This window comes from Monodelphis domestica, chromosome 2 (genome assembly GCF_027887165.1).
Source record: "Monodelphis domestica isolate mMonDom1 chromosome 2, mMonDom1.pri, whole genome shotgun sequence".
NCBI lineage: Eukaryota > Metazoa > Chordata > Mammalia > Didelphimorphia > Didelphidae > Monodelphis > Monodelphis domestica.
The window spans coordinates 234,875,288-234,889,109 of NC_077228.1; the positions used below are offsets into that span (position 1 = coordinate 234,875,288).

At 38.7% G+C, this 13,822-nt stretch overlaps 1 protein-coding gene across 1 annotated transcript in view; it reads right to left on the reverse strand.

Moving 5' to 3' along the window:
• CARD14 (caspase recruitment domain family member 14) overlaps positions 1–13,822 on the reverse strand; it is a 115,886-nt gene that overhangs the window by 41,175 nt on the left and 60,889 nt on the right. Inside the window, exons 4-5 of the mRNA XM_056817372.1 lie at positions 4,345–4,670; positions 1,205–1,372 (exon numbers count right to left, since the gene is read on the reverse strand). Coding sequence (XP_056673350.1) covers positions 1,205–1,372; positions 4,345–4,670 — 494 coding nt within the window. The remainder of the gene's footprint in view (positions 1–1,204; positions 1,373–4,344; positions 4,671–13,822) is intronic.

Consider the following 13,822-nt stretch of genomic DNA (forward strand, 5'->3'; position numbering starts at 1 on the left):
GCAACAATAAAGTTTTATTGGGGGGGGGGGCAAGGAATGATGTGAGTTCAAATCTCACCTGTGACAATTATAAGCCTTGTAGCCATGGAGAAGTCATTTAGCCTTTTTGAGCCTTCATTACTTTCTAATATTATAAATTTGATTATACATATAGGCATATATACACATATATGTATATATATGCCTGCATGTCAGGTCATGTCAAAGGTCAGACATATATATCTATATCTATATCTATATCTATATCTATATCTATATCTATATCTATATCTATATCTATATATATATATATATATATATATATATATATATATATATATATATATATATATATATATATGGCAGGTAGGTGGTTCAGTGGATAAAGTGCCAGGAGTCAGGAAAAGCTGAGCTTAAATTTGGCCTCAGATTCATACTAGCTGTATGACCCTGGGCAAGCAACTTAATGCTATTTGCCTCTGTTTCATGATTTGTAAAATAACCTAGAAAAAGAAATAGCAAACCACTCTCATCTCTCAGCCAAGAAAACCCCAAATGGGGTCATGAAGAGTTGGACACAACTGAAATGTTTGAATAACTTCTATACATATATACATGTGTGTGTGTGTGTGTGTGTGTGTGTGTGTGTGGTGTACCTCAGAAAGTATTATTAATCTAGAACTGGAAGGAAATTTAGAGACTTTCTAGTCCAACTACATTTTACAGATGAGGAAACAGATCCAGGGCTATTAAGTGATTTGTATAGATAGTAAGTTCAAGGGGCAACATTTAAACCTAGCTCCTCTGATTCCAGAGCTAGTGTTCTTTCCAATGCATTTTGCTTTCTCTTGTGAAGGTAGGTTGCAATTTGCCTCAGCTGAGCAAATCTCCATATCAGTGAAATCACAACACACACACACACACACACACACACACACACACACACACACACACACACACACAGAACTAACAAAACCACTCAGGTTCAAATTTTCGTAGTTCAAGGGAAACAAATCAAGACCAGGATGCCGGAATCTATTGAATCTGCCATTTTCGTATGAACAAGTAAAGAATAGCAGTTTCAACCTTCTCCATCATGTGCTACATAGGGACATTACACAAAATATCCCCATATGCCAAGTGCTCTATGCCCCAGTATGTGCCATACTAGGCTAATCATGATAATATTTGACCAGCCCAACCCTGATGGTTGGGATCTACTCACCTGGCTAAAGGTCAGAGAATTAAGCTTCTCAGTGTCCTCCTTGAGCTGACTGAGTTCATCCTCTTCTGGTTCCAGGTCATTCCTACTTTTCAAAGACCTTTCTCTAGACTCATGCTCACAAGAGGAAGACATTTGGACCCGATGCAGCTCCTGCTTCATTAGATACAACTGTCCAGGACAGAGAAGTACTTAGTCTCCATGAGAAGGCAATTGGTTATAGACAATCACAATGGCCTATTCTGAATAACTGGGACCCTTTCACTCAACCTTGAAAAAAAATAGCTTTTTAATTGTACCAAAAATCACTTGTATTGTTTATTCTTTTTTAATAATGATAGTTTTAAAATTCAGTAGTCCTCCCATCATAGACATCTCAAAAGAGATGTCAATTAGTAAATAATCTCATTCTCCCTCGACAAGGGCAAAATATTGTTAGCTTTGTTTTGTGGGTGAAACACAAAAAATATGCTATTGGATTTGAGATTAATGTCAATAAAATCCATAAGACCTGGAGAACAACTAAATTCATTCTACACACATACATTGTTGCCAGTGTTGTTACAATAAATGTCATATGTCACCTTGTGCAAGGAATTATGAAGTCATGAAAATGTCAAGAAATTACTTGAGGGGGCAGCTGGGTGGTTCAGTGGATTGAGAGTCAGGCCTAGGGATGGGAGGTCCTGGGTTCAAATCTGACCTCAGACATTTCCCAGTTGTGTGACCCTGGGCAAGTTACTTAACCCCCATTGCTTAGCCCTTACTGCTTTTCTGCCTTGGAGCCAATACATAGAATATTCAATTATCAGAAGTGACTGTCAAATTAATATATTATTATTATTATGATCCTCTTTCAAGTAATTTCTTTTTTTTTTTAAACCCTTACCTTCCATCTTGGAATCATTCAATGGAGTCATTCAATCATGTCTGACTCTTTATGAACTCATGAAGCATACTATCTATAGGATTTTCTTGGCAAAGACACTGGAGTACTTTACCATTTCCTTCTCCAGTATATTAAGGCAAAGGAGGCTAAGTGATTTGCTCCGGGTCACACAGATAGTGTCTGAAGCTGGATTTGAACTGATAATATGCTTACTGAACTGATAATATGAATAATGTTATTCAAACATATTGGAAAAAAGTACCAATCACATATAAGTTATATGTAAATGTTATAGCTTGAGAAACAGCATAGAAAGCTGACCCCAGAATTAAGGAGACTTAAATTCAAGTTCTTTTTCTGACAAATACTGGCTGCTTGACCTTGGTGGAAGCGAGAAACTCAGTGGTCTCAGGTAAATCTCTAGAACTCAAAATTGCAGAGCAAGTGCAAATCTGCATTTGGTAGACATGGTTTCCATATTGTGAAATATTTATACCAATTTATTCTTAGTTGATGGGGAGAGAGAGAGGAAGGAGGAGGGGGGAGGAAGAAAGAGAGAGAGAGAGAGAGAGAGAGAGAGAGAGAGAGAGAGAGAGAGAGAGAGAGAGTTTTACTTCCCCTTGTTCATAAAAAGTTTTAAAAAAGAGTTTGTGGCTCTTCTAAATACAGTATTGCACTGGTTGAGCTGGAAAATCATATTGAAAATTATCTCATTAAGAATATGCTGTTCTCCTTCCTCAAGCTAGGGAAGGTCCCAAAGGAAGTTCTGAATTGAAACTGAACAAAGCACCTCTGCCATTCACAATGGAGGAGGTACAACTGAGAGAGAAAAGAAAATTGTTCTAGTGCAGCAAGAGGCAGGGTGTTGTACATTCAAGGGCAGAGTCCATGAGTTCGCTCTTGGGACCAAGACAAGAGACTCTACCTTATACTCTTCTCTTACAACAACAAGTCTGTCCTCCCTGGGGTATCTCCAGTAAATATTCCTAATCTGGCAGCCTAAATCATGCTTGGAAGCTGAGAGACTTTAAACCATAATCTCAGCTTTAATGTGATCCTAACTAAATCATTTCCCCTCTTGTATACCCCGATTATCTCCCTGTGGAAGCTATATTCATCCATTTGTCTATATATTAACCTGTATTTTCTGTACTTTGAGTGGGGAGAAAGCAGGAATAATCGAATGGAAATTTACACCACTTAATTTGTAGAGGCCAGCTTGGTATGCTGACCTGGCATACTTTTAAAATCGGGGTTGGGCGACTTCTCAGCATACTGAGCACATTCCTGCTATGTAGTTTCCAACAAATGAAATTTCTGAGCAACAGGGATTCCATGACAGTGTTTCCAAGAATATGGGATAAGAGTAGATCACAATTTTTAGTGTCTTGGAGGGGTCACTAAACATTAAAAGGTCTTTGTATTGACTGCTGCAGAAACTTATAGAGGTGATTAACTTGTGAACTAGAAAAATGAGAAAAGAATCAGTGTATATTGTTGACAGGAGGAATCCCTTTAGGGCACAGATTCTTAAAGTCACACCACACTTCAAGGCTTCCCATTGTCACAAAACAGGAAAATGACAGGTAACTTTTCTGATACCTAGTAAAGAGAAGATCAAACAGCTCTATATTAAGATAGAACTTGTCTAATTCCATGTTAGTCATATTGGGTGGGTGGGGTGACAAAATAAGTAAAGTAAAAAAAAAAGCTTTAATTTGCATTCAGAATCCATCAGTTGCCCTTCATTTTTCACCATGAGTCTTTTGGAAATGTCATATAGAATAAGGTTCTTGAAACTAAAAACTGGGTCTTCCTTACTCTATCCTTAAGCAAAAGTCCTGCATTCAGATATTCAAAAAGACTGGATGACAGACTTGGAATGAGAAGTCCTCGAGCAGATTGACTTTGTAAGTAAATGTGTGATTCTGACTATATTTTGAACCTTTTATCAAGTCTTTCCTCATCATCCATTATTTTGTATTATCCATTCCTTTTCTCCTCCCCATTTGCCCAGAAAATTGAAAGCTGATTATATCTCTGGCTAGCATTTAATTTTCTGGGCTCTGCTGATGGCTTGTCTCTATGGTAAGAGACTTGATTTCCTTGGTAAATATGCCCAGGAAGATGGCTTGTGAACATATCCTTAGCTGATGGAGGTCCCGGAAGAAAGAACAATAAAATAACATTTTGTAAAAGCAAACCAACCAACAAACCACAAGACAATAGCTAGTGTGAATTCCAGACTCCTCACCTCCTCCTGCAGGCTCTGGCAGCGGGTGATGGCTAGGTCCTTGTCCTGTAGAGCACTGGTGTAACGCATGGACAAGTTGTACATGTCATCCTTCAGCTTCAGCACCTGATGGAAATGGGCACTGACTTCCCTCTTCATGCGGTTATGCTCAGCTTCCATGTCCCCTAAACTCTTATTCTGGACCTCCAGCTTATGTAGTTGTTCTTTGAGCTTTTGGCATTGCTGCTGCAGCACATGGCTTCTTAGCTTTTCCTGTGACAGCTCCTGCTGTAGGCTCTTGATGGCACTAGCTAGGCACTCAGTCAATGTGGAAGTATCAATGAGGCCTGAGGGGAAGAGTTGTTGAGTGGGCAGGAGTCCTTCCTATGGACTTTGGGATTCCACTGCAATTCCTTTTATTATTTGATTCATGCCTACTTCCTTTTTCAACCTAATCTCTGGCTGCTCCCCTATATAAACTCAGGATTTCGATTCAACTCTTCAATTACTTGTCTTTTCTCTGATCCACCATCCATCCTACCACCCTCCATGTCAGTTGCTATTCTTGCCTGTGTTCACTGTGTTATGTGATCACTGGACCCACTGCCATCTTGTTATCTATAATGTTTTCTTTCCTGAGCTCAAATGTGGCTTCAGATACATCCTAGATGTTTGACCCTGGGTAAGTCACTTAGCTCCAGCTGCCTAGCCCTTACTGCTCTTCTGCCTTGGAACCAATATTTATTATTGATTCCAACCAAATTAAAAACTAACTAACTAAATAAATGCTTATATACCTATTGATGAAAGACCTACTAGTTACCTGAAATCCAAGTTAAAAGTAATCTTTCTCATCTAATATTTCTTACAAGGAATTATGCAGGAGAAACAGTACAAAAGATGAAAGAAAGAAAATAATTTTAAAAAATTTAATGCAGAGTATAAAAGATAACAGATGACTTAGTTCTGTGCTGATATTCTGGTGCTCTTAAGAGAACTAGGCAGGGACAGCTAAGTTGCTCAGTGTATAGAATGCCAGACCTGGAGATGGGAGGTCCTGAGTTCAAATATGACCTCAGCTACTTACTAGCTGTGTGACCCTAGGCAAGTCATCTAACCTCAACTGACTAGCCCTTACTGTCTTGGAATTAATACTTACTATTGAGTCTAAGACAGAAGGTAAGGATTAAAAAAAAAAAGAAAATAACTTGAGGAAGGCCTCCAATACGTCAGATAGACTATTTTCAGTGATCCAGAAGAAAACAGACAAGTACAATGGAGATGGGCAAGTTTAAATATGATCATGAAGACCCATTTTATTGTCTTCCCAGATTCTATAGGGGATTGGAATGTGGGCAGGCTCAAACAGAAAGATCCTCTATCTTTCTTTTATTTCTAGGAGTGATTCAATCTTGAAACAAGCCTCCATTTCATCACAGAATGAATAGACACAATTCCTTATATCTGGATTTACTTCAACCCCAGTCCAATTCTCAAAACCCACCACAGAGAACAACAAAGTTGCTCTTTTCCACATTCCAGGCCAATTACAAATTATCAAGCTTCCATTCTCTCCTTGAAAGATAGACTGCTTTGTTCTGTTTCCAAGGCCAGCTGTAAGAAGTTTATAATCCTGCCTAACTGCCCACCATTTTTCTTTTTTATTTTACACTTAGAAACATGAGTAGGAAATGGCTTGTAATCAGAGCCCACTAGACCAACAGGGGATGCTGAAACTGTCAGTCCACACATGCCTTCTCCTACCACTGCTCAATAACGATTAAGTTTCTATATCTGATCTATTCTCTAAATTTGGAAAGTTGTGGGGATTTTTTCCACAATGGATGGGGTCAATTATTTGAGAAAATCTAAAGTACAGCCTAAGTGTGAAGTCTTAAGCTCAGCACTTCTCTGAAGCATCTAGTTCCTTCTATTTGTTTCTGTGTGTGTGTGTGTTTTAAGAGGTGAGTGAGAAAGAACCCTTATTCCTGATTCTGGTCAGGGCTGTTTCTATTTTGGATGGCCTACTTCCCAGAGGCAGAATCCTATTCTGGTTTGTGAATCCTTACTAGAACCCTGTTTCTGTCTCTATTCTGTCTCCAGGTCATTTCCTTGAAATGGAATATGGGAGAGAATTTTTTTTTAAACCCTTACTTTCTGTCTTGGAGTCAATACTGACTCCAAAGCAGAAGAGTGGTAAGGGCTAGGCAATGGGGGTTAAGTGACTTGTCCAGGGTCACACAGCTTGGAAGTGTCTGAGGCCACATTTGAACCCAGGACCTCCCATCTCTAGGCCTGGCTCTCAATCCACTGAGCTACCCAATTGCCCTGGAGAATTTATTTTAAATTACCTGCATTCAAAACAATGTGCCAGGTTTAGAAGTGCAGATTGTTATGGAAGAGATGGCCTATGTTATCTGCCTATTCTTGCCAGTGTGAAGATCTCTTTTAAGGGGATCTGCAGAAGGGCTTTATGCTTCTGTAGATTCAACCCTGGGGTTGGCAGGCTGCCTGCTATGAAAGCATCCTATTCTAATGTTAATGACTCAGAAGACATCCATTCTAAAGATGGACATATCTCTCTGGGTCAATATACCCTTCTTCTTCTGATGTGTTTTGTGAGTCATCTAGCAGAACTCTGACTCCCACCTTCCCAGAGCCTTTCTAGGCTGACTCTTTCTTCATCAAAGTGGGCTGTGAGCTAAGAGCAAGTGAATCCTAATTTCCACCTTAGCAGGACCTTCCTACTTTAATAGTTACTGCCACAGGTTGAGCTGTAAGTTGAAAGCAGATATCCTGAATGAGACTTCCCTCATTTTCCTAAAGATCTGTGATGGGGACAGACCTTAGTTTAAGAAAGTTTCCTCTAAGGCATCTCTACTATCTTGATGATTGATAATTCTCTCAAGATTTTAAGGTTTTTGGACAAATACTATGATAGGAGTAACCCGAGGGAGGAATGTTTGATTTTAACACTTTATAAAAGGAAATATAAATGCTTACAAACTGCAGTGCTAAATTAAAACAAAAAAAAAATGGGAAGTTCTCTTTTCATGGCACACTTGGGCTTCCAAAGACACCTATATTTTTTCCTTCAGTCTTGTTTGTTTTTGAATGTGAAAGGGTATAAATGTTTATTTTTGTCGTTTTTATCTATGAAGTAGGAGCAATGGATAGAATGCTGGGCCTGGAGTTAGGAAGACCCAAATTCAAACTCTACCTCAGAAATTCACTAGCTATGTGATGCTGGGCAAATCACTTAACCCCAGCCTGACTCTCTTTCCTCCTCTACCTCGAAGAGTTGTCAGAAGGATACAATGAAATAATATTTGCAAAGCACTTGTCAATGTGGAAATCTAGAAATCCCCAGTTTATTTAGTTGGGAGGTAGAAACCCCAGGTTTTGATGTCACAGGAGGGAAGATCCCACTTCACCAGAAAATAGACATCCACTTCAGGTGGGAGATAGACCCTATCCGAAGTCAAGTAGCTCTCCAGAAGCCTTTCCCAGTATATCACACCCTCCTTCCAAGGATGGAACCTTCAGCTACCTATTGCGCCAAAGCTGAAGTGGATGTCTATTGTCTGGCAAAGTGGGACCTTCCCTCCGGGGGAAACTCTCCTGTGACATGGTCAAACCTGGGGTTTCTACCCCCCCCAACTAAATAAACTGGGGATTTCTAGATTTCCACATTGACACACTTAAAAAACCTAAAGTGTTATAAAAATGTCTGTTTCTATGCGGCACGATTGGTTCAATAAGGACAAACAGTTAAATTCAGTTTGAGTTAGTTTGATAATGAAAAATAACTTTTCGGTAGGGAGCTTTTATGATTCTAAACTGTCAGGTATTTGAGTCCAATTTTGAGAAATTTAATCTACTCTTTTCATGATGATATGGTTAGTCAGAGTAAAAAGAAGAGATAATGGGAAATAAATAAGGAAAAATCTTTCTCTCATTCCTGAGATTTACTGAATTGAAAAATAAGATGAGGCCAAATTCACAATGCCACAAGGGAAAAAAAAACCAAACAGGCATGAGCTTTTGAGTATTGTCAACATGGAATTTAGGAATCCCAAACTTGTGGCCTAGTGAGGCCTGATGAACCCCAAGTTTCAGGACTAGCTTATAGGCTGGAGACCCCAAAGCTTGTACTTGTTCCCTTTTCCCCATGGGAATCTACCCTGAAGGGAATCCTAAACTAGCAGTTTAAACTGAGTGGGAGACCCTCAGGGAAATGACAATCCTAGTTGGGTGAGACTAAGCATATGCTAAGAACCCTCTTTGTTTTAGTCTCCCCCATTATATCAGAGACACTTTCCTAAGAAGATCCACACCTGGACAGGAACCATCCTTTAGTATCCATGGTAAGTAGCCCCTTCTCTTACAGACTAGCCTCTAGCTATGATTCCTTTCCCAAGCTTGATTGTATCCTGTCAGTGTAGTTTGAACACTCCCATTTTCTTTGTAGCTATAGTGATGTCACTCATCACTATAGCTACACCCTGCCTCTGGACTCCCCAAATGGTATTTAGGTTCCCCAAATCCTTTTGTTCACTGGAGTCCATCTTGAGCGGTGGCACTCCCAGGGGTCAGTGACCAGGGCTGCCAGAGTTCAATCCTCAGACTCTGCAGTCACACGTGGCGAGCAGCTCTGTTGTCGAGGCCTACTAGAGCTGAACCCCTGAGAGATTTTGACTATTTAATAATTCTGTGTTTTTTCCAGTTAACAGTATGTATTTGCAAATTATAATGAAAACACAAATTAAATGAAATTTCTGTGGTTTTGCTAAAAATTATTAAATTGGGAGTTAAGTAATTTAAATATTTTCAACCAGCATGCTAAGAGCTGATACTTAAACAATAAAAGGATATCTTACTATTCACTTTTATTGTTTTACTGCCCCCTAAAATTTATTATTAGAAGTTATATGGGCACTGTACCCCCAGAAACCCAGGCAAACTATTATCAGGGAAACTCCCTTGCTCCCTTACATCCTTGTGACCCTGAGCCTAAAAACACCCAATGACCCCTCTAGGGTCCTGAGATAACTATCTTCCTTTGATCTCCTCTAGATTTAAGATGGACAGAAAGATGCATCTCCAGGCCACACCTCAATCCTATCAGACATCTGTTTGTTCCCTAAAACTAAGGAATCTTTATGTCCCCAGGCAGATCCCAGTATGATCACCCCACCTCATGCCTGAGTGACTAACACTCTGTTGTAAAAAGTATAAAATCCCCAGAACTGATGTCGTCTGGGGGACAGTCTCTCCATCCATGCTGTCCTCTTGGGGGAACAGTCTTTCCATTCATGCTGTCCTCCCAAGGAACTGCTCCCCATCTTGCTGTTCCACCTTGCTATCCTCCTGGCCATTCTCAACATTGCTTTCTAAATTAATAAATTTCTCTTTTTGTTTTTAAGCTAAGTTTTGGAGTCTTGCATTCTTGCAAAAGATATCCTTCCCAAACCCCAGGAGTACACATCTGCACCCCCATAACAGAAACTTCTTAAATTACTTCTTTACCTTGCTACATATCTAATCATATTGACTTATGTAAAATGCACAGTCTAGCTTGAAAATTTCTTCAATTTTCAGGCATGCAAAATCCTATATTTCACAACCATTATTATACTGGGAACTCTGCTCTGAACCAATATCCTCCAATACTAAAATATTAATAAAACTTCCAAGTTTTATTATTAAATATAAATATAAAATATTAATAAAACTTCCATTTTTGCTGAAGCCCATAAACATTAGTGTGTAATATGATATTTCTAGTATTATTTTGATTTTAGTATCCAATCTTAATAAAAACACAAGAGAGGCTGGGAAGTCAACAATCTTAATTTTTTATCTGTAGGAAATTATTTAAGAAAACCTTAAGAAAGAAAGCTTTAGAAGCTTTCATGAATCTGAAACTGAGAAATAAATTGAAATCATGAATATCACTATGTTCTTATGGAAATTCATGATGCTCTAAATATGGTTATTGAAAAAGTGGTTTTTTATTCTAAAGTTTTAGATTATCAAAGACTATCTGAATCTTTTAAGTTTTCTTGTCTAGAAGTGGAGGCAAAGAGAGAATGGTCTTGTACTCTTTGGATCTGAGTCCATCTTGGACTTTGTTTCTGATTAAGTATAAATTTAGCAAACATATTCTCAATTTGTGTTTTTTCCTCTCTTCCTAATTTCTCAAAACTTTGATATGTTTTCATCATGACCTTATCTTATCATAGCAATGAAAAAAAGGAATCAAGATGTCACAAAAACTATCTGAGAACTGTATATTTGGTTCTACCTCTGCTTTTACATAGCATTATTACTTTATACTTAATAGATTTGTATGGAAAAGAAAGCTGAAACTGAGGAACTATCGTTTAGAATGTTGCCAGAAGGGGGAGTGGCAGGTGGATCAGGAGAAGAGACTTGTTGGAGTGAGAGAGGAAAAGAGAGGACTTTGCCTTCTGAACTCTGGAGAGTGAGGAGCTAGGACCCAACCTCAAGATCTCTACCTATGGAGACAACACCTTGCCTCCATTTCCCTTGCCCTGAAGAGAGAAGATTCCTGATATCTTTAGATCATCAGCTAAAGAAATAAAAGAATAATAACTGCAGCTGAAGGCTTGAAATTCACGGGGTCACCCTGTGAATCTTAAAACTACTCAGACTCTACTTTAGAAGATTTGATTAAGCTATTCCCCATTTTTAACAAAGAAGATACTTGAACAGGAATGTATTGGGAACTTTTAAAATTACTCCACCCTACTCAGACAGTGCCTTAGGGGAAGATAAAGTTGGAAACTCCTGATTGAACAATGAAAAGTCCCTAACTCATCTTATAGTAAAGCTAGAACCTTAAGCTAGGTGTTCTATTTTTTAGATCTAATACAAAAAGGTGCTAAGTACATATAAAGGTTAAATTAGTACCTAAAAGGTCAAGCAACTTACAAGAGGCAAGCTTAACAAAAGAGGTGTGAAGTACTGAGAGGATTTAATCTAACCAGAGAAGGTGAGAACCAAAGAAGATGAGAACCAAGAATGCGCAGTCCTGGGAAAAAGTATCTACTGTGATTGGTAGACATGAAAATTTAGGGGAGGTAACATAAGAGAAAATTTCTTTAAAAGGAAGGGGTAAAAGGTAATTTAGTTAGTTGGAATTCGGAGTTGAAGTGAAGACATTTTGAATGGAGTACACAATTGAATTCAGTGTGGAGTTAGACTCTGAACTCAGTTCAGGAGATTCAGTGGAGGACTGGAGCTTGCTTGGAGATGATCTTGTGGTGAGTGATAAAGACTGACTCGCTCTCCCTTAGGCTTTTCTACTGCTTGGCTATTCTTTCTCTCTCTCTCTCTCTCTCTCTCTCTCTCTCTCTCTCTCTCTCTCTCTCTCTCCTTCCCTTAATTCATTCATTTATATTAATTAAAATCTCCATAAATCCCCAGCTGACTTGGGTATTTTTCATATTTGGGAATTTCCCATGGTGACCACTTATTTAGATTTTAAGTCAAAACACTAAAAATTATCTTTACCAGTTTGGCCAAAACCCTTTACAGTTTTGGGCATTTACAGTTTTTAACATTTACAACCCTGAAGATCCTTCCCATTCCAAGAAAGACACTTGACACCGGTTTAGTTTAGGATAGTGACAGTGATTAGAGAGGAAGGAGAAAGAGAAACTGAGGCTGAGCCATTTGGCTCAGCTAAAGAAGGAAAAGACAACCTGTAGGGTCTTCTATTCCCACAAATCTATCCACCCCCCTCCTTCTTTATTACTTGAACTATTAAACAACTTTATATTGAAGAAACTTGCAGTAGATTCAAATTATAGAAGAAGAAAGAAGAGAGTGGTTGGTTGGGCTAGTCATTTAGCCTTGGCTAATCAACAAAGGGTCAACAAGGACAGTCAACCTACCTGACTAGAGAGACTTCTTGGGCTCAGGCACCAGCCAAGTCCTGAGGGCAAGTGAATTCCATAATTGCCCTGAAGTCTGCTTAAAAGATGCAGCCCCTATTTATTTCCTTGCCATAACATCAGCTCAGGGGTACCTCTCTCTTGGGTTTGAAGGGTGGGGGAAAGAATGAAAATTTCACAGATCATCTCTCAGCCCAGTGATTATCTCTTCTTTTACCTCATCAACCCTTCTTATTCTTTCTGTCCCTTTACCTCCTCCATTCCTTGTTACAACCCTTATATATTCCCCTTTACACTTGCCTTGCTTATATATATATATATATATATATATATATATATATATATATAAGTATTTTGGAGTCAGAGTATTCTTTCTTCATTGAGATTTTTTCTAGGGCAAATTGACCTCTCCTTCCCTTATGGCTTATAACATCAATAAAAGTGTTTTGTTTTGTTTTTAATTCTAACATGTAATCTGAATTTAGGACTGTAGGTATTTTTTTTATTTATTTAAACCATAAAATAGATATAGGCCTCTCTGGACAATTTTCCTCTATTCAAAAGATATTTAAGGCCTTTGCTCCCTTCCCCCTAGATAGAAAGACAGTAATTTATAGCACTTATTAAGAATTAATTTGGGGGCAGCTAGGTGGCTCAGTGGATAGAAATCAAGATAAGTTCTGGTTTCAAATCTGACCTCAGATACTTCCTAGCTATGTGACAAGTCACTTAACCCCAATTGCCTGGCCCTTAATACTCTTCTGCCTTGGAATTGATGTTTATTTAAAAAATAAAAATAAATTGATTTGAAACATAATTAATTTATTCTCAAATTCATTCAAATTGTCTGGGTAGATAGATGAAACAGTGGATAGTGTAAATCTTGAAATCTCTCAGACTTGTGAATGTCAAAAATTTCCCCATCGGGGAATTCTTAATTGGAACAAATTCCCTACTGAGAAACATTCCCCATTTTGATGTGAGAACTCGCCAGGATCAGAAATGGGAGGACCTCTACTCCAACCGTACTTAAGACTGCTTTAGGGGAGAAAACTCCTTGCTATGGAAGGACCCCTACTCTACCCGTACTTAAGACTGCTTTAGGAGAGAAAACTCCTTGCTAAACAATGAAAGTACTTGGACCCATGCTTATAATAAGGCAAGGAGTTCTTTGAGCCAGGCCTGTTTTTAGAATTGATACAATGGGATGCTAGGTACCTAAAAGGGTCTGGCAAGTTTTCTCTTGATAAGATTATTTGACGCAGCTGTGTTTTCTCTCATTCAGACTTACTGAGGAGATTGGTCGACACAGCAGCATATTTTCTGATTCAGACTTACTGAGGAGATTGGTCGACTTAGCAGGAATTTAGATGGGCAGTCCTCTGGAAAGCGTCTACAGTGATTGGTAGATGTAGGGACTTAGGGGAGGTGACATGGGAGAAAAACCCCTATATAAGAAAAAGCAGAATCTCTTGAGGAGATATCCTTTTGGAGGATCTCTGATGAGGATCGCTTGGGAAGAATCTCTTGAGAGAGGCTCTGGAGAAGGGAAGCTCTTGGAGGACAATCTCTAAGGA